The following is a 24,786-nucleotide window of genomic DNA, read 5'->3' as shown; positions in this document are numbered from 1 at the left end:
ACAATTCTAGCAGATGATGGTTATGTTTATAGTACACACATACACACACACACGTATTATATACACCCGCACGTACACGCACATACACACATACATACCACACACACACAAACACACACAGCATATCATATTCCCTGTTCATTACAACTCCCATCACTTCGATTCCCGTATAGTATGACGCTAGATTCTGTACCACGTATCGTCACTCGTAACCTTTCACAACTTACAGGTACAGACAACGTATTGCAGCTCAAGGTACAGGTACAACTCTCGAGTACCGAGTACATATCATACCCAGGAGTCAGATTACTCAAAAGAAAAAAACCATCCCCAGACCCCAGACTCGCCGATCCAGTCCCGGATTCCCCTTGTACTCTGTGACAGAGTTGTCCGTCAGGTTACCTCTTCCCGCTCACCTACTTGTAAGCTGTAACCTTGTACTGCATGCACACAGCACGGTATCTGCTTCCCTGCTCATCAAGCTTTCAGTAAATGATGGGACGTTTCTTTGCTTTCTGGTGCGTGTCGCGTGTGTGCTATTATTATACAAGTTTCGTCGTACAGACACACTCATACATGAGAGAGACACATTGACACGCCCATAGTATTATACATTGACTCATAGACACACCGCATCGACACAACCTGGGCCTTCTTGTCTTGGATGCTATTTTTACTACTTGCCGATCTCTTTTTTATTTTTATAACCTCAAACATTGACTTACATTGAACAATACATAGATCATACGTGCCCCCCCTCCCCCCTCCCCCCTTTTTTTTCCCCAGTCTCACCCAGCAGCGTGGCAGTGCTTCACCGTTGGTAGACAACTCAAGACATGCCCACCTACAGGCACAGACAGACGGACGGACGGACGGACGGATGGACAGAGAGAGAGAGTGTGTGTGTGTGTGAGAGAGAGAGAGAGAGAGCCAGAAATAGCCATCATCTGCCGTGTCTCGTCGGCATTTTTAAGTGGTCTTACCTTGTCCCCCCTTCCCTTGACCCAGCATCGCCTCAAACTCCGCCAAGCAAGATTCGCGGAATGTGGGCACTACTTCCTTTCAAAAAGAAAAAGCAAGGAAGAAGAGAGGGAATAGGAAAAGGAAAAGGAAAAAAAGAGACATACATCAAGTTGCAAACTCTAGGCCTCCGATTCACCAGTCAATCTCTTCTGTACGAGTAAAAGAATGTGGACGAGTTGAAACCATACAGAAACCACACACATACACACACACTCTCTCTCTCTCTCTCTCTCACACACTCACACACACACACACACTCTCTCTCTCTCTCTCACACACTCACACACACACACACACTCTCTCTCTCTCTCTCTACGTTTTGTCTCGTCTCTCTTTGGCCATGTTCCGAATCGAAACCAAGTTTGACGACAAGCTTAAAATCTAACCTTGATTTGGACCCTCTTTCTCACATACACACATACATACACATACACACACACATACACACACATATATTCTCTCTCTCTCTCTTTCTGTCTCTCTCTCTTTCTGTCTCTCTCTCTCTCTTGGCTCCCTCTCTCCATCTCTTTGACCTTTTTTGCCAAGTCTAAACCCACATTGCGTGATGCACTTGCGGTACCAGAAGACTACTAGAGGTAATCATATGCGCGACTCAAAACTTGGCTTGTCCACTCACCGACCAGTACCGTGACGATTCTGCGACGAGGTCTGGGAATAATACTGACGAAACTATCATCATTCAACCCGTCGATTACGTCGATCATTCTCTATTGATATCTCTCTCGCTCTCTCCCCCCTTTCCCTCTCTCTCTCTCTCTCTCTCTCTCTCTATGATTGTACGTCTCCGTAGTCCTTGTCATCAATCAAACCTTTCTACTCTTGTCGTGTTCTTGAATTAGATGAATGCTAACCATCATGAGTCTACTAAACACCAATCCTCGCCGTCATATGTCTCACTTTCTCCCTTTCCGAGGGCGGCAATGCACAGAGCACAGGCCTGCCATCATTACAAATGTCTTCTTGGCCCATGTCATTCATACGCCATAGCCCAGGCAGCTGTCTCTGTTTCTAAATTAATACTTATTACCCGTAGGTGATGATACCTTGACACTGGCAATCATCCCTTCCCCTCCTCCCTGTGTCCCTGGTAGAACAGAGGAGAGACAGACATTGAAAAGTGAGATGGCATATAGATCACAATCAGATACTCCGCAGAGATAAACCACTTTGGGTAATGTCGCATATGTCAAATCCATCAAGTAATGATTACTCAACCCCCCCCAGGTTCTCAAATCCCGCATTTCTAAAGAGCACATGATATACACACTCCTCTCTTCATCTCCGAACTTCCCCCACGTTTGTCTCTGTACGGCATTTGGAGGGGAGGGAAGCGGGGAAGGACGAGCGGATGAAGGAGGGAACAGTGAAGAGAGAAGAGGGGGGTTGGGTTGGGTTGGGTTGGGGGGAAGAAGAATGAATGAATGAATGAATGAAAAAAGAAGAAAAAAAAGAGAGAGAAGAAAAATGAGATCTAGATATCATATGTATCTAGCAAGAGTAATGAGATTTCGATTGATGTCATGTTGAAGGAACCAAAAAAATCACTCGTCGACTTTATTGACCATCAACGACTGTACAGATTAGTTGGGGCGATTATTACCATCCAGCTGCACAGGGCAAGGTTTTCGGTCGCTGGCTATAGGGTAACTCAAAATAAAGATAGAGATATACGATAGGGTTCGGCCCCTGGAGAGGTTGATGCCCCCCAGAAGAAGGGGGAGAAGGGAAAGCCGTGGATGAGTTGATGCAACATTGACGCATAAATGGCTGAAATGACACCTGATTCGGCCGGGGAAGATTTCGCTGCCATCGCCGTTTACTGTGTCGACGGTACCTGAGATGGGCGGGACGGCGGGACGGCGGGATGGCGGGATTTGATGTGCCTTGCGTCTGGTGACGTGGTCGCGCATTGCGGTCGGATGTTTTGCCACGACAACATGAGAGATGAAGACATGAGTTTTGACCAAGGCAGACGCACGGGGTGGCTGGACGAGTTGATGAGCCATATTTGCTTGCAAGGCCTGGCCTGCTTGTAATAAGCCTGCTTTAACGCCTGCTTTAACGCCTGCTTTAACGCCTGCATGGAAAAGCATCATAAAAGAGTCATGTGTTTGCAATATTGAATATGATACAGCACAAGGGTGCGATGCTCGCAGAGCAGACGGTATTGGTTAGTCCTTGTATTCAATGCTCATTACCGTGCGTCAGCGGCACATATTGCAATAATAAATGGGGGCCATGTCGGTCCGATCTGATCAGGTATCATTCCATTTCATCAATCAGGCATCTCTTATTTTTTCTATGTATATTTATATATTCACACATAATTTATCTATTTCGTACGTTTTCCCAACTCCATGCAGCCTGCACAGACAGGCATCAATCGTACGTACTTACTTATCGAACCTCTCCGTGCCGTCTCTCTCTCTCATCAGCATTACAGGCCAGTGAGGCATAGCAAACCCAGATGGATGACGGAAAACACAGTGGGTTGAAGAAAAGAAAAAGGCAGGGGAGACAGCTCTGACGGTAAATGAAGGAAAGAAACACACAAAGAATACACCGTCGAGAGCATCCCAACTCTGCTTCGGCTCACCCCGTGGTGCATCCGAAGACCCGCTCCAGGCAATCAGACCCCTGGTCATTTGGCGTCCACCGCTTCGACGACAAACCAGATATCCCCCATATTAATATATATTATTATCTGATATTTCCCCAGTCTACTCGTAGACCCTCATCTTTGATTCTTAACCTTCCCAACATCGTACTCCCCCCCCCCCTCTCCATCAACAGCAAGATATCGAACCGTGTGAGATAGAAGCAGAGAAGAGAGAGTTGCTGTGTGCTCAGTGCCCCCCCCACCACCAAAGTCAGGAACCAGGGGAAAGAAAAAAAAAGAAGAAAAAAACGGGGACATGCGCCCGTACATGACTCCCCATTGCGCATCATGACAACAGCAGTCGAACCATTGTCCTCTTTGGACGGCCGCCGTTGTGGCGATGGAAGAGCTTCCAGACCTGGAACTGATGCTCGAGAACAAGTTTCTTCATCTGCATCCAATATTGTACCCTGCAGCGACCACTGCGACCACGGCAAGAGCAGACAGACGTCGATCGCTCCTGCCCCGGCTCCTTCTGACTTTCGCCCGCCTGCGTCATCGTCGCCCTCCATCATCCCCGGCCCTCCTCCTCCTCTTCCTCTCTACCATCCAACCTACGGCTCTTCTTTTTCTTCTTATGCAAAACCGCAGCAACAGAAACAGAGAGAGCATCACCAAAACCATCTCTACGATACGCCCGGCCAAAATCAAGACATCACCAACCGCAGCAGCGGCCACCTGCCATCGACACGGGTGATACCACTACCGCCCACCACCACCACTACCACCACCCACAACCTCGGGCACACAGGGCTTCCTCTGCCGCCCCACTACACCAACCACCACCTCGGGCACACGGATCCTCTCCTGCCACCCCACTACACCAACCACCATCACCTCGACGCCTCTTCCCTCCTCTCTCAACAGCGCGGTCATCATCATCCTCACCCTCATCTTCCTCCTCTTCCCTACCCCTCTACGGCCCAGACCCAGGCCCATGTCGCATCCTCACCGCCGCCGCCATCCGCACTCATCAATCACCTTGCCCGTCAAAACGACCTGATCCGCGACGCCTGGAAAGCCGAACGTGAACATCTCGAGGCAAACAGGAGTCGCGCCGAAGAGGTCTACCAGGAGGAGCGCGCCATCATGGACGCCATGCAGGATGCCTGGGAGGCGGAGCGGACTGCCCTGCTGGGCGAGATGCGCCTCCTCAAGGAACGTGTCCGGTGCCTCGAGATGGAGAACCGCGCCCTGCGATCCTCGCCGCCTTCATCGACCGACGCGTCTGCCGCTCTCGGTGCGTCGTACCGCAGCCCCGCCGACCCTTCTTCGCTACCTCCCGGTCTTGACGGTGCCGCTCGCCGGCCCCATCACCGCGTCAATATCGGCACACCGCACGGCGCCGCTTCTTCGTCATCGTCTGCCGAGCCGGCATGGTCCTCGGTCTTGCCGCTCGACCCGAGGATGCAGCCGCAGACGCGGAACCCAAAGGACTTCCTGGCCCGTGACGTCGTCGAGGGCGGTGAGTCCGACACCGTCATCGACATACACGAGGTCGACCCCAAGTTGGAGGGCATTCCCCTGCGGGCCACGGCCGTCCAGCGCCTCGGCTTCTTTGGTGGGCAGCAATCTAGCAGGACCTCGGCGGCCACGTCGCCGCCCACCGCTGCTGCGAGCGGCCCCGACGCCGACACCACTGACGATCCACGACGGCTGGGCCTCGTGAAGCGCAACTCGTCCAGGGACACTACCATACAGGTCCTCCACGCCGCCGAATCGCGCAGGCTGACCATGTACGCCGGACACACACCCAACCACTCTCTCTCACTCTTCCCGACCATGAGCATCAGTGCCACGCGTCAAGGCTCGGCGGCCGCGTCGCGGGGCCCCAGCACCCACGGTCTCGGGACTCCACCGCAACAGGCCGCAGAGGAGAAAGTAAGAGGAGGAGAAGACGCCCAAGAGTATGACACGCTTGGTGACGAGCGCGGCCCGGAAGTATACGTCACAGCCGCCTACGATGGTCCCCCGCCAGAGTACCCCGACAGTCAAGGCGAGGTATGCTACGACGACGGCGGCGGCGGTGACGATGGCCTACCCGAGCATCTCGAACCGATAGATGATGTCCGACTCAAAGGTCCCCTCATGGTCAAAAATATCCCTGCCCAGGACGAGATATTCTGGGACCAGGTCAACAAGAAGCTGGAACCTATAAGTCAGGGAAAGGGAGCTCTCCCTGCCGCCATGATGGGTGAGGATGACGACGACGACGACGACGACCTACATGCTGCTTCTTCCTTTTCTTCCCCTCCTCAACCCCGATCTCCCGTCGCCGATGTTACGGACGAGCCTCCTGCCGTCGTCGACGGTGACAATTCCCCCCGAAACCACCGCGATGATGACGCCGTCGACAAGAATATAGAGCCTGATGTCCCCCTCAAGATCAGAAGCACCACCAACTTTGGCGCACCGTTTGGCGTGGTCTAGATGGCCAGTAGCAGGACAGTGAGCCGGTCATCAATAAGCCCTTGACGTATCTGATCAAATACAGTCCAAAATCTCTATAGATTTTCTTTCTTTTTTCTTTACCTTTTCGGTTAGCCTCACGATTTTTGTATTTTCGATAGCATAGGTCTGCGCTGTGCATATACCCTGTGGACTTTTTCTTGTTGGAAATGAAGTTTGACAACAAATTTGTCTACTAGTCAGTGAATGATGAACCGATAGAAACGGAAGTTAGGAAAACAACGAAGAAGACAGCACTAAAATAAACGAAAGGGAAAGAAGATAGAAAAAGAAGCATTAAAACCAAGATCTAGAAAAATGTACGAGAGAGAAACAATAGATGAATGTGTATATATATTGTATATAAATATATGAAAGGACAAAAAGGGAAAGGATAAAAAAAAGACTCCTCCGGACAGGATCGAACTGTCGATCTTCCGATTACGCAAGAATGCTTAACAGTCGGACGCCTTAGCCAGCTGGGCCACGGAGGAAACGTGAACTGAATCAGGAAGTTTGGAAGTGCTGTCCTGAAGCTGGATGGAACAGGGAGATGGACATTGCATGTAAAAGGGTTGGTGGGGGGGGTGTCAAAGAGGGGAGATGTGCGGTGATGACAATTGCAATCCTGCATCACCACATAATACAGGACGACAAAACAAGGTGACGAAACAGGTTCAAATAATTGATTGGAAGATGAAATCAGATCAAGTGAAAAAGAAAAAAAAAGAAACAGGGGAAAGGGGGGAAAAAATTATGACTGAATTCGTCTACGCTACTTATATATAATTCCAAAACACAACGCCATGACGGACGAGAAAGGAACATGATGATCAAACACCCATGGTGAAGTCGTGCTCGATTCCGGGAGTCACGCTGGCCATGAACTGTATTTTATTAGTTTCAAGAAGAAGGGGAGGAGGAGGAGGAGAGAAAGAGGGAGAGGAAAGAGAAGGAGAAGGAGAAGAACGACATACCTTGAGAAAGACGACGAGATACTGATCAACACGGATGGCAACATCATTGTCGTCAGCCTCTCCCTCATTGACTTCCTCCCACTCGTCCTTGTCGGCAGCCTCCTGGGCGCCACGGACGTCGAGTCGATCGATCTCGTCAACGAGGCCCTCCATGCCGGCGACGGCGACCGACGAGGCGGCTACCTGGCCGGAGCGGAGCTTGTCGCGTCGGATGCGCAGGGCGGCGTCGGCCCGGTCGAGCAGGGTCTTCATGACGGGGGCGTGCTTGCAGGGGTGCACCGATGCCATCTTGACGTTGTTGGCGAAGAAGGGGAAGTCTTCGAGGGTGACGGTCTTGTCCTTGTAGTCGCCGACGATGTCGTCCATCATGGCGTGCGGGGCGAGGGGCTGCCCGTCGGGCCTGTACCCGGACAGGTAGAGGCGCGGGGTGCGGTAGTAGGGCGTGTACATGATGTACAGGGTGTAGGTGCGGCGGGCGGTGGCGGCCGAGTCGGCGGCCGGGTCGCGGATGATGGCGTCGTCGTCGTCCTCCTCGTCCTCCATGTCGGGGATGTCGTCGTCGTCGTCGTCTGTGTTGTCCACCCTCTCGGCGTTGCCGGCATCGTCCACGGTGCGCACCTGCTTCGCCTTGAGCGGCTGGGAGCTGGCCAGACCGCCCGTGCGCAGCCAGCCGTCGTCGTCATCGTCGACGCCGCCGCCGCCGCCGCCGCCATCGGCACCCGCGCCCCTGGCACCTTTCTTGCTGGAGAAGTCGTCGCCGTCCTTGACGAGGGACTCCTCGTGGCCCGCGTCGCCGGCGAAGTCGTCGTCTAGGCGACGATGGCAAGGAACATTGCGCGTCACGAGAAACTGCTTTCCGGCCGGGAGGTACGACACCCGGCGCGCCTCAGAATCGGCATCCGCCCACGACCACGTAGGGAACTTGTACACCAAGTAGTCACCTGCTGCGAGGAACTCCTCTGGTGTGATCTGCCCGGTCTGCCGGAACGTGGACGTGTGCGTTACCGGCGTGTAGCGATCGCGAAGAGTGTTGACCGTCGACTTGATGTAATTCATGGTTGCGAGATTTTTTGGGGAGTTTTTTGAGGAGTTTTTTTCTTCTTCTTGTTTTTGTGTATTTCTTTCGCCTTTCTCTCTTCTTCAGCTTATTACTGGTATAATATAATCAACTTGCTCGGCCGGATTGGTCGGTCTCGCAGTGGGCCCTTGTGTGTGGTTGTTATTTGTTGTTGTTGTTGTCGTTGTTGTTGTAGAATTCACACGTTATTCACGAGTTGCGGAGGGGGGGTAGAGGACGAATGGATGGATTCATGGAAAGGAAGAGGAGAAGGACGGAGAAGGAGAGGAAGAAAAAAGAGAGACAATATGATTTGCAATGAAAGAGGAGGGGGATAGATGAGCAAAGGTGACGCAGCGCTCAAAGTCACCCTAATGCCTGGCTGAGCATCTGACGGGGACGAGGGAGGGAGGGGCTCACATGGCGGGGGTGGCATGTGGCTTGAGTTACCGTGACCACCCAAGGGCGTCTGGGTACGAGGGTGTGTGGCTGAGATGACGCGAGGCTGGAGAAAAGTTACCCTGTGTTTCATGACTGGATGATTGATCTGTGCCCAAAGAGCAGTCGTCGGGGTGTATTGAAATCATGGGTAATTTCTACATAGTAGTGATCCTATTGATCTCTATTTCACTTTACAGAAGAGACGAGATTGGGGATGTGCTTTCAAATCTTGAACAGTCATTTGTTCACATTCTAATGATATTATCCGATATTATCTATTATTACCTGTATGAGTTATTCGATGGAGTTCATTGACTTTTTAGAGACGTCCTGCATAGAAGCACATGGACCCATATGATTAGTCATACATATTTCATCTCGCCTTCCCCCCCCCCTAGGACGTCACATCATAGACGAGGAAGGACCTCGAAATTCACAAGCTAAACATGACCTCTCATCACGGCCTGTAGTGAGATCCAAGGCAGCATCCACCAAATATGACTGACGCAGAGGCCAAAGCGGCTTCGGAGTCGCCGGCCGCCCCCGTAGCCATGTTCAAGAAGCGCGGCGCAAAGGGCAAGGCCAACATTCGCAAACGGCCCGCGACGCCGCCACCGGTAGCAGCAGCAGCAGCAGCAGACAGCGACAGCGACAGCGACATGTCATCGTCGGAAGGCGAGTCAGGTCAGATGGCCAAGAGGAGGAAGAAGACGGCGGCGGTCACGGCATCCTCCAAGAACAGCAATGCGGCGGGGGGGATTTCCAGGGACGAGGTCCTCTCGACGACGGCCTTCATGGCGGACCGGAGTGGCATCACAAACTCCAACGACGCCACGAAACACAGCAACTGGTACGACGAAGACACGGACGGGGCCCTGTCGGCCAAGAACCTGCTCGGGTCGACCAGAGGATCGACGCAGGGGCAGTCGCAGACGCAGGCGCGGGCGCAACCGGACGGGACGTATAAGGGCCTGGCGAACCAGACGTCGTTTATCCAGAAGAATCCCGACGCGCCGCAACGGTCCGCGGGTCCGATGAAGGCGTCTAGTAATGTGCGGACGATAACTTTTATGGATTACAAGCCCGACGTGTGCAAGGACTACAAGCAGACTGGGTACGTCTTCTTCTCCCACCCTTTTGATACCTTTTATCATGCGTGTGTACTCCTCGACAGCATTACTAAACAGTCCGGTGAAAAAAAAAAAAACCGACAACATCAACAACAGATTCTGCGGCTACGGTGACAACTGCATCTTCCTACACAGCAGAGAAGATATGAAGCAAGGATGGCAACTGGACCGCGAGTGGGAAAAGGTGACCAAGGGCGGCAAGAGCCAGGCAGGCACGGTGGTGGCCAGCGCCAACAGGGATGGCAAGGCCGGCGCGGCCGATGAGGAGGACGAGGACGAGGCCTTCCTGGAGAAGATACCGTTCGCCTGCGTCATCTGCAAGCAGTCGTACAAGGAGCCGATCGCGACGCGGTGCGGCCACTACTTCTGCGAGGCCTGCGCGCTCAAGCGGTACCGCAAGGATCCGACCTGCGCGGCCTGCGGGGCCAGCACGAAGGGCGTGTTCAACGCGGCAAAGAGGCTCAAGAAGCTGCTCGACAAGAAGAGGGAGCGCGCCGAGAGGAAGAGGCAGGAGGCTATCGAGGCTGGTGAGGAGGTTGACGAGGCTGTCGAGGCGGCAGCCAAGGGGAGGGATGCGGCGCCAGCAGAAGCAGGGTCGTGAGGGTGTTGGGGGAAAGGCTCAACACATTGGGACCAAAAACATGATATCTTGACAGAGATGATGCTGCTCGTATGCGGTACGGAGTACTGTAATCTGTACTTGTATGATAGAAGTCGGGAAATATAGCATACGCTGCGGTCTGTAGTATTGTAATACAATCAGGATATACATGGGATGATGATTGACACACACACACACACACACACACACACACACATGGTGCTCGTACCTATATATATTTCTATGTGCCTCTGGAAGCGGATATAGCATGGCAACGCTTGAAGGGATTCTTCTTTTTCTTCTTCCTTTCCTTCTACTCCTTCCTTTCTTTCTTTCCCTTGCCATAGTAGGCGCCGACATGTTCTCTTCGTCCTCTGATTATGAATTATAATAACCATGATCTCGGGGGGTGGGGCTTTCGAGGCTGTGGAGGAAGCAGGCGGAAAAGACGGCATTGATTGGTGACGAGAGTTTTCATTTTGTTCTCTCACATGTCGGCGGATTGGTGACGAACAATCTGACGAATGGGAGAGGACCACCAATGATCATGGACGGTATTATTACGAGTAATCTGTACAGATTACATGTACGAGAGTAGACAGGCGCATTGACAATGTCCCTCCCCGGTAGGCTGTACGAGTAGCTTTGCTGGAGTGGGACTCGAAATGTCATTCGAGGTTCGAGGACCACCCCCCCTCGTATGGGTCCCCCGCTCGGTCGTGGTGGCCCCACGGTCCATGTGTGGCTGGGGTGGTGGGTGCCTGGGACGGTGGAGAGAGGAGGCGGTGATTGATGGCTGTGGTCGTTGGACGAGCATGGCATGTGCGATGGGTCGTGATGGCAGCGATGGTAGGATCACTACTCTGTGGTGACAGTGAATAGTAGTGACAGTAAATAGTAGTGGTAGTAGTAGTAATACGACCCTGCTGCCACCATCGTGGGAACTGGCTGTTGTACCCGTACACTCTATATTACATGGCAACATCACCGTACCGGGTGCCGATATGACATGTTACCCGTGCTGTTACATGTATAGTCTACAGTCTACAGATGGAGAAGGAGATGCTTTGCATGGTGAATATATGTGAGAACGTGCGGGTATTAGCTGTCGCACTCGAGCCCAGCGCGTCGAGGAATGCAGAGATCCACTTCATCCCATGCGAAGCATCCGCTAATTTCGCCTTTCCAGAGGATTAATATTATCACTACTCCCTACGAGTACGAGTAATAACATCGGTACGGGGTATTGCTTGCTCTTGCCTACGAGTACTCGTACCTTGTACACGTACATGCGGTGATGCAGTCCGGGAAGTTTTGTTTTTATTTTATCTTGTTCTGGTTCACATTGTGGCATAATCGTTTTTCCCTCCTTTATTTTCTTTCATTCTTCCTTCATTTCCGTCTTTCTTCTCTGTGCATCATCCTCCCCGGCAATTTCGGGGAGAGTCTTTATATATTCTGTTTTTATTTTCATTTTATTTTAAAACTTTACTATTTAATAATTTTTTTTCTCGTTCTATTTTCGTACTTCCTTCCCTCTCTTTGTCGATGATCCACCCATCTCTTTCTCTTTGCTGTCAAACTACTGGTGCCTATATCTTTTCTTGTTTTGTTTGTTGTTGTTGTTGTTGTTGTTGTTGTTGTTGTTGTTGTTGTTGTTGTTGTTTGGGAACCAGTTGACGCTGTCTGCTGATCAAGACCCCGTCAAGTGGTATGCGGGCGGGGCTTCCATGGTAGACGAGTAGACGCGTCTCAGTTCCTATCGGTCTTCGAATTTACTCTTCTTCCTTTTTTTCTTCTCCTCTGTCTCTTACTCTGCATCATATCCTATCACCTGTTTCTCTTGTTCCTTTCTTTTTCCCACGCAGGTACGTACGCCTCTATTATTATTACGACTACCGAGTAGAAGAGTTATGATGTAATGATACTAGTCTTGAATGTCATTCCTGATCCGCAATAGCTGATTGTGCCGAGGAACAAGGCACCGTTGAGTTCTAGCCTCCCTTTAGTGGCCGAGACCACTGGAAGCTAGTGGCCGAGACCACTGGAAGTCGAAGAGGACAAAGGGCCTTTGTCGCTGCCAGCTGCCAACGAACTGTTCTGCTGTGTTTTCCCTTCCTCTGATCGATTCTTCATATTCCTTCTTCTACTCGTACCCTTCCGACATCCATTCTCATTTTCTAATCTCATCTCTCTCTCTCTTCTTTATTTCGTAATATATATATAATTTCTTCTTCTTTTCTTTTTCGAGAATACTCCTGTTTTATTTTCTCGATAACTCTCTTACTTCACCCCTCTTCTTTAAGTCAGCCTTGCTCGGTTCGGTAAGGTCTGACCACCCCACCAGTCAGTGCCAGGCGCTTCTGACTGTTACTTCGGATAGCAGAGTAATAATAAAGTGCCAGCACAGCACAGCACAGCACAGCACAGCACCCACACACACGCACACGTGCACGCACACACAAAAGAAACGATACACGTACTTGTACACCTGGCAGACGCTAACAGGCACCCATCTCTTCCCAAGTTCCAGGTACCGTCCGCTGTATTAGCCACTGACATCAACCGCTGTGGACAGCTGCCGTGGCTACCTGCAACAACTGTGCCACCCGCTGGAGCCCAACCGCTCAAACGCTGAATCCCCCATCTGCCCTGCTGCAAAGCCGCCAAACTGTTCATCCCTCCGAGTCTCTCTTGACCCTCGCTCCCGTCTTCTCTTTCTCTCTCTCTCTCTCTCCCCACCGACACGCTCCTTTCCTCCCGACGCAAGGGGGACCCCATTCTCCTCGGTCGACAGATCTCAGCCACTTTTCTTCCTTTTCCTCTCTCTCTCCCTCTCGTGTGCCTCCATATTCGACTCCTTTCACGTGAAAAAAAGAGGGAAAAAGGAAAAGGAAAAGGAAGAGGAAAAAAAGAAACGAAAGAGACAGAGAAAACCAAGAAAAAAAACACCGCTACCCACGGCTTAGGTGCTGCGTGCCGTCATCTTCTACTAGTACTCGTCAACTCGAACGCGCCAAACGACCATAATATTATACCAGACAATCAATATCTTTGATTTGATGGTCTCGCAGAGCATTTAGAGACAGGTCTTCTGTCTGTCGGCCTTGTCTCATCGCCGACGGGTGACCCCATCTCTTTCTACTTCTCACACACTCTCTCTCTTTCATTTCCATTTTTTTTTCGTGGTTTCTTATTCATTTTTCTTCGTTCTTTTTCTTTTCTTTTTTTCTTTTTATAAATATCTTTTTTTTAATATCCCCCCTCTCCCTTCCGTCTTCTTTTCCTTTCTGATCCTCAGTCTCTCGAGGAATCATAGGCCTCGAGAGGAGATCCGCGCGCCATGGCTTCGACCAGGTCAAACCTCCCAGCCCTGGGAGACGACAGTGAAAACGACCCCTTCGTCACCAGTTCGAATACTCCCCCCCATCACCACCGTTTCTCCAGCTTCGACCATGACCTGTTCGCCGCCGGTCCGGGATCTTCGCCTCGCCAGGCCAAGCGTGCCCTCGAGGCCCACCTGGCCGAGACGGAGCGCAGGTTAGACGAGGCGGGCAAGCTCGGCACAGCCCTGGTTGCCCAGCGTAAGAACCTGACCGAGAAGCTGAGTGAGGTCGACAAGATGCAGGCAGAGGGCGAGCTCGGCCCCGACCTGCGCCAGAAGCTCGTCGAGATCGAGAGGGAGTACAACGACCTCGCCAGGGAGTCCGCCAGGGCTTTCCTGCCCAAGCAGAGAGTTCCCAGCAATGAGCCCAGTGCCGGCTCACCATTCGACGGTCGCAGCGGACGAGTGAGTGACCCGATATCCGACGAGCACGCCCTTCTCCCCCTCCCCCCTCCGTTCCCCTGCCCTCCGCTCCAGCGCTTCTTATTGACCTCCCCCCGTAGCGTTCTGTCAGCCCTTCCAAATTCGAGAGCCAGGCTATAGCTTCACCCACCAAGCTCAGTGTCCCCAACAGGAAGATAAGGAACCAGCCCTCCAACCGCGTCCACGACATCGAGTTCGCCGCCGAGATCAGCACATCCCTCATCGCACAAGTCCGCAACCTACAATCTCTACTAGCCGAACGCGATGAGGAGGTCAGGGATCTCAAGTCTGACAAGTCCACCCTCGAGATCGAGTCCGAAAACCTGCACCAGCGCCTCCGCGCCCTCGACGAGAGCGAGAACCGCTACAAGGAGGAGAACTGGAACCTTGAGACGCGCCTGCAGGAGCTCGCTTCGCAGCAGCGTGAGGCTGGTGACCGTGAGAAGAAGCTCGCCCAGGCTCTCAGCACCGCCAACGCCGAGAAGAATGCCGCCCAGAAGGAGCTCGACGAGGTCAAGGCCTCGCACTCCAAGCTGACCGAGGACCACGCCGCCACCGTCAAGCACCACGACATCGAGCTCGGCACCGCCAAGCGCTCCGCCGTCATGGCCGAGGGCGAGCGTGCTACCCTGCAGCGCAAGATCGACGACCTGACGAGCCAAAACCAGGAGCTCGCCAAGGCCTTCTCCACCCAGCGCGGACGCACCACGGAGCGCGAGGCTGCCTCGGGTCAGAGCGAGGACGACCTCGACACGGCCACCGGAAACATCACCCCCGAGCACTCGCCCCCGCCCTCGCCCGTCAAGGGCACGCCCCGCCACGCCATGCTCGAGGCCGAGACCATCAAGACGTCGCTGCACCACGCCCAGAGGACCATCCAGAGCCAGAGGAGCCTGATCCACCGCGAGAAGACGGAGAAGCTCGAGCTTCGCCGCATCGTCCAGGACCTCCGAGATGATCTCGAGCGCGCCCGTGGCGAAAACGCCCCCAGTGCCGCCCCCGTCAACAGGCGCGCCAGAAAGGTCGAGTCCGTGGCGTTCAAGAAGCCGGAGTTCAAGAAGCCGCAGTCCCGCCTGCTGGGCACCGTGAGGTCCAGCCGCCAAGAGGTCTTCATCGACGAAGACCCCGAGTGGGAGGACCAGCAGGGACCCGTGTCCCCCAACTCCGCACCCACTGCGGCAGTCCCGGCCGGTTCCGTTGCCGGTGGCGGTGTTTCCCTCATGCCCGGAGCCTACCAGACCGACGCGTCTGACATCTATGATCACTTCGACACAGCCAACGATGCTAGCGAATCCGCCTTCGAGACGGCCAATGAGCGTGCCACGGAGACGGACGACTTCCAGACCGCCAACGAGCGTTCTACGGAGACGGACGACTTCCAGACGGCTAATGAGCACGCCACAGAGACGGACGACTTCCAGACTGGCAACGAGGGCGTGTCTCTCAGCGACGAGGATGACGATGACGAAGATGACGGTGCCGCCACCGAGACTGAGACGACCAAGGGCTTTGGCGGCATGAGGACGCCCAATCTGCCCGCAGGCCTGTCGAGGCACGCGTCGCGACCTTCGTTCGATAGCACCGCATCCACATCCGCCGACGAGGATGATTTCGACCAGTACTCCATGCCCAGGACCCCGACGGCCACCCTCTCCTCGAAGAGAAGCCGCCTTCAACTCGGCCGTGCTTCCATGAGTCGCAGCTCGCGACAGGGGAGCGAGGAGCCTGCCTTCCGCAGCAGCCCCGTCAGTGTGGCGAGCGGTACACCCATCGCCTCGGGTGGCCAGACGTTGTTCGCCGAGCTCCAGGACTTTGACGACAGCGAAGACGACTCGGTCGGCATTCTCACGCCCAGCCGGAGGAGCACCAGGTCTCTCACCCCCGCATCCACGCGTCGCGCCGCCTCCCCCGTCCCCGCCCTACCTCCCCTGCCCAAGGTCATCATGGTCGACAGCAGTGCCATGACGGACCCCATACGGCCCGAGATTCCCAATCTTAGCATCTCGACCATCCAGTCGGAGACGGTCGAACCCCGTGAGGAGATTTACGTCCCTCCCGTCCTCGGCTTCACGTCGGTCGTGATCGAGGCGGTCGAGCCCGTCGCCGAACCGGTGGTGCTTCCTCCGGCACTCAGCCTCTCGACCATTTCTGCAGAGGACCTGCAGCCCGTTGCGGAGCCCGAGACGCCGCCGCCTGCACTCTCGCTGTCTGTCGTCAGCGCGGAGCACGTGGAGCCTGTCGAGGAGCCCGAGACTCCCCTGCCGGAGCTGTCCATGTCCGTCCTCAGTGCGGAGCACGTGGAGCCCGTCGAGGAGCCCGAGACGCCGCCGCCTGCACTCTCGCTGTCTGTCGTCAGCGCGGAGCACGTGGAGCCTGTCGAGGAGCCCGAGACTCCTCTGCCGGAGCTGTCCATGTCCATCCTCAGTGTGGAGCACGTGGAGCCTGTCGAGGAGCCTGTCACGCCTCACCCGGCGTTCACACTGACGTCGATACTCGCCGAGATTGTCGATCCTGAGGCTGAGCCTGCTGCCCCGCTACCTGCCCTGTCCATGTCGGACGTGCTGGGCCAGCAGATTGAGCCTGTCGAGGAGCCTGAGCCGGAGCCGGAGCACCACAGCCGCACGCTGGCGGCTGCGGCCTTGGCCGCGGGTGCCGCGGGTGTCGCCGGCACCGCTGCAGCCTTGACGGGCCACTCGGACGAGGACGAGAAGGAAGAGGAGCAGAAGAGGAAGCAGAAGGAAGAGGAGGAGGAGGAGGAGAGGAAGAACAAAGAGATCGAGGAGAAGCTACGGGCGTTCACATTCACGGACCTCGTCGTGGAAACCGTTGAGCCCGTGGCTGAGCCCGAGGTTGAGCCTGAGCCGGTGCCCGCGCCCGCGCCCGAACTGGGCCTGTCAGCAATTTACTCGGAGTATCTCGAGCCTGTGGCCGAACCTGAGGTGGTGGTGCCGATGCCCGAACTAGGCTTGTCCGCCATCTACTCGGAGTACCTCGAGCCCCGTGCGGAGCCCGAGGTGATCCTCGAGCCTGTTCCCCTGGGCTACTCCACCCTCTTGACGCAGCAGGTTGAGCCTGTGGCCGAGCCAGAGCCTGCACTGCCGGCCCTCGGCCTCTCATCTATTGCGGTGGAGAATGTGGCTCCCGTCGTGGAGCCGCCGCCTACGCCCCCCACTCTCGGCTTGTCTTCCATTGCGGCGGAGAATGTGGCTCCCGTCGTGGAGCCGCCGCCTAGGCTGGTGCTCTCCTCGATCACTGGAGAGGCGGTCGAGCCTATGGTTCCCATCGATGCGGACCAGCTCCCCGACTTCGGCTTCACCTCCATCTCGTCGGTTGAGACGAGACCCCTCACACCCAGAAGCCCGTGGCGTGATGGCTTCGTCCTGCCCAAGGATAGGGAGATGCAGCCCGAGGCAGTGGTGCCGGGAAGCAAGAGCCTTCTGGGCTCGGTCAAGGCCAGAAAAGTCACACCCATCATTGCCGAGGACGAGACGCGGCAGTCGGTGGGAGGAGGAGGAGGAGAGGAGCGGGAGCAGGATGAGGGAGCGCCTCCGTCGTCGAGGCAGCCGTTCAAGGAGATCTCGGCCAACGCCAACCCCGGCGCCCCCCGCTCCCCCGCCAAGAAGCCGTACACGAGCAGCGATCAGGGTGCCCAGACTTCCTTGACATCCAAGGCCATCGACCATATGCTACTGCCACCCAAGTCTCGGCAGCCCTCCGCTAGCCCCACCCACAACCTCCACTCCAGGCAGCTGTCTGCCGCCAGCGTGGACACGTCCGGTACCACGGGCACCGTCCGCGTCCACCGCTCCCCGGAACGTACCGGCAGCCCGACGCCCAACAAGGGCAAGAGTCCGGACGGAGGCTTCTCGGACAGCGGGTCGCTCGTCGAGGCTAATCGGGCAGGCTCGGCCGGCGGTGCGTCGTCGAGGCAGGGCAACATGGGACCTCCCCTATGGCCCGCCTCTGTCCTGAAGCAGCAGCAGCAGCAGAAGGATAAGGAGAACACACGGCCGACGACGCCGAGCCAGCAGGGCCCGGTAACCACGATCCGGACTACGCCTGCTCTCCGCGTAGAGCATAGCCACCACCCGGCGCAGGGCAACGGCCGGGAGTCGTCCTTGCTTTCGCGGCAGTCGTCGGTTTCGTCATTCGTGTCGGAGCTGGACAGCCGGTTCAACATGCGCCCTGGCGAGATGATGGACCCGACGGGTCTGGGACCCAACACGGACCCGCGCATGATCCAGGCCATCACGCAGACCATGATTGGCGAGTACCTATGGAAGTACACCCGCAAGACGGGCAGGGCCGACATGTCGGAGAAGAGACACCGCCGATACTTTTGGGTGCACCCGTACACCCGGACCCTGTACTGGAGCGACAGCGACCCTACGACGGCCGGGAGGACGGAACGCAAGGCCAAGAGCGTGCCCATCGAGGCGGTGCGCGTCGTGACGGACGACAACCCCATGCCTCCCGGTCTGCACCGCAAGAGCCTGATCATCATCTCGACTGGCCGCACCATCAAGTTCACCTGCACGACGGGTCAGCGCCACGAGACGTGGTTCAACGCCCTGTCGTACCTCTTGCTGCGCACCAACACGGCCGACAGCCAGTCGGACGCCGAGGACGTGGCCGGTCACATCACCAAGGAGGACGTGGACGAGTTCAACCCCCCGTTCGGCCAGCATGCCGCCTCGGGCCACAACCGACCGCGACCCCCTCCGTCGTTCTCGTCATCATACAACTCTGGGTCGCCGACCCCCGCGTACGGAGCACCATCGCCGGCAGCAGACACTCTCGCCATCCCCACCCTCACCCCCTCAAAGAAGCAGCAGAGCCAGCAGCAGCGCACCACGCCTCAGAGCCAGAGGTCTTCGATAGGCAAGCTCAGCGGCTATTGGAGGACGGGAGGGTCCAAGTTCTCGGGCACCCTATCCAGCCTGCGGAGTCGGAGCGGTGCGGCCTCGGTGAACCAGGACCACGCCATCTACCAGACTAGCGACACACACGACAGCGCAGAGGATCTTCGTGAGATGATTGAGAGGCAAGATAGGGAGGCCGATAAGTTGGAGAATGTCAGGGCATGCTGTGATGGTAAGTATCTCTCTCTCTATCTCTCTCTCGCGCGCGCCCCTCAACTAGGCCAAGACGAGAAGATTTGCAAATACTGACTGACAAATCAACAGGTAAACACGACGTCGGCACTCTGACGAAGAAAGGACGTCCCGGCTATAGTCACCATGACCATTCGGCAACGAGTACACCCATGGCGTCGTCTGTTCGATCCAGGGCATGATATCTTGTTTTCTTCCCTTCTCCCCCTCTCCCCTTACACTCTCACTCTCAACCTCCCTCTCCCCCCTCATCTCTTTGACCTGTCTCAAGGTCTTCAGCTCTTTTTCTTTTTTTCTTTTCTTGTTTATTAACGAACCTGACGAACATTTCGGTTTTTCCTTTTGTCGAGAACAAACAACTACTATATCAAACACCACAACCTCAACATATAATCTCTCCAGTCATTCACTCTCTTTTCCTTTCCTTTCCACTCTGTTATAAAAAAACTTGTCTCATCCCTGTCATTGCATTCTTTTTCTCTTTCTCAGCCTCGTTTATAGGCGTACTGCTACTCTCATTCTCTTGCTCCTTTCATTCTCGTCTCTTCCCCTCTTACTCATATCCTCCTCTGCACCGTTTTATATACTTGGAGAGATAACCAGCGGCCTGGGTATAATAATCTTTTCTTGTACCAGTGGGGCGTTTTTTTTTTTGTTTTCTCATCCTCACTTTTTCGTTCTGCTGCTACTTTCTTCTCGTCATATTCTGTATTCTCGGTCTCCCGATATTACTCGAAAGTGAAAAAGAAGATACGAAATTCCAAGCTCCAACCGCAGCACTCTGTCCATCCCCCCTACTTCTACTCAGCAGAAGTTTAAAAAAAGAGATACCAGATCTGAATCACAACCTTTTGCATCGCAGATTGTATGGGGATTCCCTTGTATGAGGAGTGAACGGAAGTGAGTGGGAGACAGGAAACAGGAAACAGGAGAAAAAAAAAGAATGGGGATGGAGGAGACCTTGGGTTTTCGGGCTTCACCCCCCTTTCCCTCTTCTCTCCGGATGGTTATGACTGAAATGAATTGTGCTTTGTTTCTTTACATAAACTATTTCTTGAATATTACAACTCTCGCGAAATCACTTCCGTTGCTCGTGTCTCTTCTCGTATGTCTGGACATGTTTATATACAAGGCTGGCACGATGGAGTAAAAAAGGTCTTGGGGGGTGATGAAATGTCAGTGACGCTGTGACGTTTATCTGGTCTGCCCGGCTTAGTCCCAGTACGGGTAACCGTACAGGTGATCGTGCAGGCTGTATAGGTACCCTTACAGGCCATACAGGTAACCGTACAGGCAGCCGTACAGGTACTCGTATAGGTACTCGTCCAGGTAATCGAAACCCCCTACAATCTCACTAAACCGTAATTGGCTCAGAAGGCCCACATCACATGACGTACAAGGTCCCGCCGTGCCTGCCCTGGACGGGTTTCCAGGTTGTGCCTCCCGTGGACCTCTCTCATTGGAGTTGGTCGTTACCAACACAAGCACAAGCTGTTGAATCCCACTTCTGTTTCGTTTCTCGTATCCCTTACATGCTCCTTCTCTACACGTACAATCCTCTCTTCTTCTCTCTTCATTAGCAGTCCATCTCGTGGCCGTGTTGTGCTTCCCTCCCTGTTCCTGTTCCTTCTTCCCCGCTTGCTTCGATCCGTCTTGCTTACTTGTACGTTGGACCGAGGTGGTGACGCTCAGCTAAACCGTCCACCTGCACCCCCCCCACCGATCTGCTCCTCTTGCACGGCAGAGAGAGAGAGACATCGAGAGGGTTAGCAGCAACGACAACCCAACGCCTCAGAGGGAGATATGGGGAGCTGGTTATCTTTCTTGCTAGCTTACCTCTTTGGTGGCATCACCTTTATCCCTCTCATCCTCCTCGCCGTCTACCTCCATGCCACCTATACGCTCCCGTACCGACCGGACCCCTCGTCGACCACCACGACCCGCAGCGGCGGCAGCCCGGAACGGCACGATGAAGATAGCTTAGTGCAGCCTGGAGATGAAACCGAGGCCCTCGATGAGGCAAGAAGGAAGGAGAAGGAGAAGAAGGAGAAGAAGAGCGACCTGGGCTCCGATAAGCCGCCGGCTGGGGCTGGTGCTGCCACAGACTATCCTGATGTATCGGCCGGCTACTTTGCCGTGTGCAGAGAGTACACGCCCATGGGGATCAATGCGAAACCCATCGAGAGGCCGACGCCGGTGGGAAGCACCACGGTGGCCGCACCCAGCCCTAGCGTCTACCAGACAATGTACAGGAGCCTCTTCGATCGCAAGGCCGGACCGGCCGGACCGGTCGACAATAACAGCATGAATCAGAGGCCGAAGAGGGCGGGCAACGTGTTCTACTTGGTGCTCAGGTACGTCTCGGGAAGGGGCAGAGGAGAGAGGAATCACTGGCGGCGACTGACGAGGAATGCAGGCACGGCCATCTGATGCTGTTCGACGACGAAGAGCAGATCGAGGTCCGACACGTCATCTCCCTCGCCCATCACAATGTCAGCATCTACTCGGGCGGGGACCCCACGCCCGAGGGCGAGCTGTTCATCAAGCGCAATGCCCTGTGCCTCTCGAGGAGGACTGATGGCATCGACCAGGCCCCCGACGCTCAGGTGTCCAAGCCCTTCTACCTCTTCTCCGAGAACTGCTCCGCCAAGGAGGACTTCTACTTCGCCCTGCTCCGGAACCAGGAGCAGTCGTTTGGTGCCACCATGAAGGTCCCATCCCCCAAGAATTTCCAGGTCAAGGACGTCATCTCCCTCGTCCAGAAGCTGCACTCGACAGAGGACCACCTGCATACGAGGTGGTTGAACGCCCTGCTGGGCAGGGTCTTCCTCAGCGTCTACAAGACCAAGGACCTCGAGAACTACATATCGGACAAGATGACCAAGAAGATCTCGCGTGTCAACCGACCGTCGTTCCTCAAAAGCATCACCATCAGCAAGATTGACACGGGCGAGGCCGCCCCCTACTTCACCAACCTGAAGCTCAAGGACCTGAACGTCGAGGGCGAGTATGTCTCCGAAGCCGACGTCAAGTACTCGGGTAACTTCCGTATCGAGGTGGTGGCCACGGCCAAGATCGACCTGGGCGCGCGCTTCAAAGCCCGCGAGGTCAACCTGGTGCTCTCGGTCACGCTCAAGAGGATCGAGGGCCACATCCTCTTCAAGATCAAGCCCCCGCCCAGCAACCGCCTCTGGCACTCCTTCCAGACCATGCCCAAGATGGAGATGAGGATTGAGCCGGTCGTCAGCGCCAGGCAGATCACCTACGCGCCCATTCTGCGCCAGATCGAGAACCGTATCAAGGAGGTGGTTGCCGAGACTTTGGTCCAGCCCTTCTGGGACGACCTCCCCTTCTTCAACACGGAGCACAAGCAGTGGAGAGGTGGTATATTCGAGGGAGACGACAATGTGGCCACGGGTTCTGATCACAAAGGCGCCCCGTCCTCTGCCTCGGCGGCGGCTCGACGTGGCAATGCCGATGGCGTGGACCGTGCCGAGAAGAGCGCTTCTGCTGCTACATCGCCCGGACCTGGCGATGAGGCGCACCTGCCGTCCCCGACGCTGCCGCTTGAGAAGAGCTACAGCGTGCCCATCACCGAGATGCCTGCCCAATCGAAATCCCAGCCTGCAGGCACAGGGCTGTTTGGAAGGAGGATGGGCAAGAACACTGGCAACCAGACGCCCAAGTCTCCCGCATCGGCGTCCTCGACCAGCCTCGAGACGAAACCAGCGCCCTCGCCCGCATCCGCACCTGCACCGCCTGCACCAGCAGCCGCAGCGGCCGCAGCGGCCGCAGTAGCCCCCTCGCCCAAGAATCTCAGCCAGGCCACGACGCCTGTTGTCGGGACGGACGCCGCCCACGCCGATATCTACCGTCCGTCGACCTCGCCTCCGGATCACGCTACCAGCTACGTGGCTGCGCTGCACTCGCGGTCGCAGGAGTCATCGCCGGCCGTCACGCCGGGCACCTCGCCGGCAAAAAACCCGCCTCCTCAGCATCAGAAGCAGGCGAGCCACTCGTCCGGTGTCTCAACTCCAAAGAATGGAGCTAAAGGCAATGGCAACGATGCGGACAAGACACCCGTGCCAACCACCTCGCAGCAGAGGAGGAATACGGCGTCCTCGGTCAGCTCTACCTCGACGGGTGGAGATGTAGGTGGCAGCGGCGCACAGTCTCCTAGGTCATCGAAGTCGCTCAAGGAACGGCCCGCGCCGTCTACTCTTCCTCGCAATTTCACAATGAAGGGAGAGGGCAGCACGTCTACGACGTCTCTCAAGGGTGAAGGGGCCGATGACAGCAACGGCAACGGCAACGGGAATGGAAACGGCAACCGCATCCAGACCCAGAAGAAGAACACGCTGGCGGCTGTCACCAATGCTGCAGCCCAGGCGAGACAGTGGGGGTGGAATGCCATCCAGCGGCAAAAGGATGGGCGCAAGAATGGTGACGGCTCCAGCAGCCCGCAAGTCGACCTGTCGCAACCCATGGGGCGTGGGCAGCCGTTCCCACCCCCGGGGACGCCCCTCCCCGGCCCTACCAGCGGAAAGACGAAGATTGCACCCATCCCCGTCCCCAAGCGCAGACCGTCCTCGACCCAGGCGATGTCTCCCGGTGCGTCAGCCCACGAGTCGAACATGGCTCACCATCATCAGGGGACACCGAATGACGGGAGCCAGCGGAGAAGGCGCAAGAAGAACAGCCATTTCGAGGACGAAGGCGAGGAGCAGAGCATACTAGTCGTGGCAGCGCCTGATGAATCGGACCCCGAGACGCCGGCTTTCCAGGAGGGCGACGGGTACGACTCGTCGTCTGAGCTGGAGGCAGCCGGCGTCATGGAAGAGGTTGCCGATGTACCACAAAGAGCTTCGTCGTCATCTCCCTCTAAGGCACTATCTAAGGCTGCCGCTGCGTCTCAGACGAGTCTACCTCTTACGAATCCCGCGTCTGCGTCCAAGGAGAGCGACGGTGGACGGGAGGCTGCCCCCAAGGATGGCACAGGTGAGGAGAGCTCCACTATGCAGGCTCAGATTCGAGGAACGGCAGGCGATGATGGTCCTCAGGAGACAGCGTCAGTGTCAGCATCGAAGCCCGACCAGGACCTGTCAAGCAGTGACGACGACGAGGGTCTCTCGAGATGGATGGATGACACCCCAGACGAGGACACTGGCGACTCTTCTCAGGAGAAGGCTTCTCCATAGGACAAGGACAAGTAGGATGATGCTGCTGCTGCCACTCCTGCTGTTGTAGAGAAAGACCGTCAACCGGATACGAAAAGCGTAAAGCACACACATACGAAAACAATGTAGACTGGACTGGCTTTTACCATTTTCATAGCGCGGATTTTTTTTTCTTTTTCGAGCGGGGCGTTTGGGCACATATGAATTGTAGCATCATTGTATACATATTGGCTCGTGATATATATAACCTGTATGTACGGCGAATGATTTGCTGTTTGTGAGCATGTGATTATCAGCGGGTCACCGAAAGATGGAGGAAAAACAACCCCA

General features: G+C 55.4%; 5 protein-coding genes across 5 annotated transcripts; 4 read left to right on the top strand and 1 right to left on the bottom strand.

Moving 5' to 3' along the window:
- Nucleotides 1-3,959: 3,959 nt before the first annotated feature.
- GMORB2_3542 (uncharacterized protein) lies at nt 3,960-6,133 on the top strand (the record flags this gene model as incomplete). The annotated part of the gene is made up of 2 exons (XM_035465518.1): nt 3,960-3,967; nt 4,753-6,133. 2 exons carry the CDS (start codon nt 3,960-3,962, stop codon nt 6,131-6,133), a joined length of 1,389 nt encoding a protein of 462 aa, XP_035318506.1.
- Nucleotides 6,134-6,984: 851 nt separating this feature from the next.
- Nucleotides 6,985-8,184, bottom strand: GMORB2_3541 (ubiquitin-like-conjugating enzyme ATG3; the record flags this gene model as incomplete). The annotated part of the gene is made up of 2 exons (XM_035465517.1): nt 6,985-7,038; nt 7,129-8,184. 2 exons carry the CDS (start codon nt 8,182-8,184, stop codon nt 6,985-6,987), a joined length of 1,110 nt encoding a protein of 369 aa, XP_035318505.1.
- Nucleotides 8,185-9,123: 939 nt separating this feature from the next.
- Nucleotides 9,124-10,357, top strand: GMORB2_3540 (RING finger protein 113A; the record flags this gene model as incomplete). Its single annotated transcript, XM_035465516.1, has 2 exons — nt 9,124-9,740; nt 9,853-10,357. The coding sequence occupies 2 exons, from the start codon at nt 9,124-9,126 to the stop codon at nt 10,355-10,357; spliced, it is 1,122 nt and encodes a 373-aa protein (XP_035318504.1).
- A 3,343-nt stretch (nt 10,358-13,700) lies between these two features.
- Nucleotides 13,701-19,258, top strand: GMORB2_3539 (Chromosome segregation ATPase; the record flags this gene model as incomplete). Its single annotated transcript, XM_035465515.1, has 2 exons — nt 13,701-14,147; nt 14,246-19,258. Coding segments are annotated over 2 exons (5,460 nt in total), but the record flags the coding sequence as incomplete, so codon positions are not given.
- A 1,824-nt stretch (nt 19,259-21,082) lies between these two features.
- Nucleotides 21,083-24,477, top strand: GMORB2_3538 (putative integral membrane protein conserved region (DUF2404); the record flags this gene model as incomplete). The annotated part of the gene is made up of 2 exons (XM_035465514.1): nt 21,083-21,633; nt 21,696-24,477. 2 exons carry the CDS (start codon nt 21,083-21,085, stop codon nt 24,475-24,477), a joined length of 3,333 nt encoding a protein of 1,110 aa, XP_035318502.1.
- Nucleotides 24,478-24,786: the final 309 nt, after the last annotated feature.

This window comes from Geosmithia morbida (assembly GCF_012550715.1).
Source record: "Geosmithia morbida isolate 1262 chromosome Unknown scaffold_19, whole genome shotgun sequence".
In the NCBI taxonomy this organism is placed as follows: Eukaryota; Fungi; Ascomycota; class Sordariomycetes; order Hypocreales; family Bionectriaceae; genus Geosmithia; species Geosmithia morbida.
Note: the sequence above shows the minus strand (reverse complement) of the source record. Positions and strands in the feature narration are given on the sequence as shown.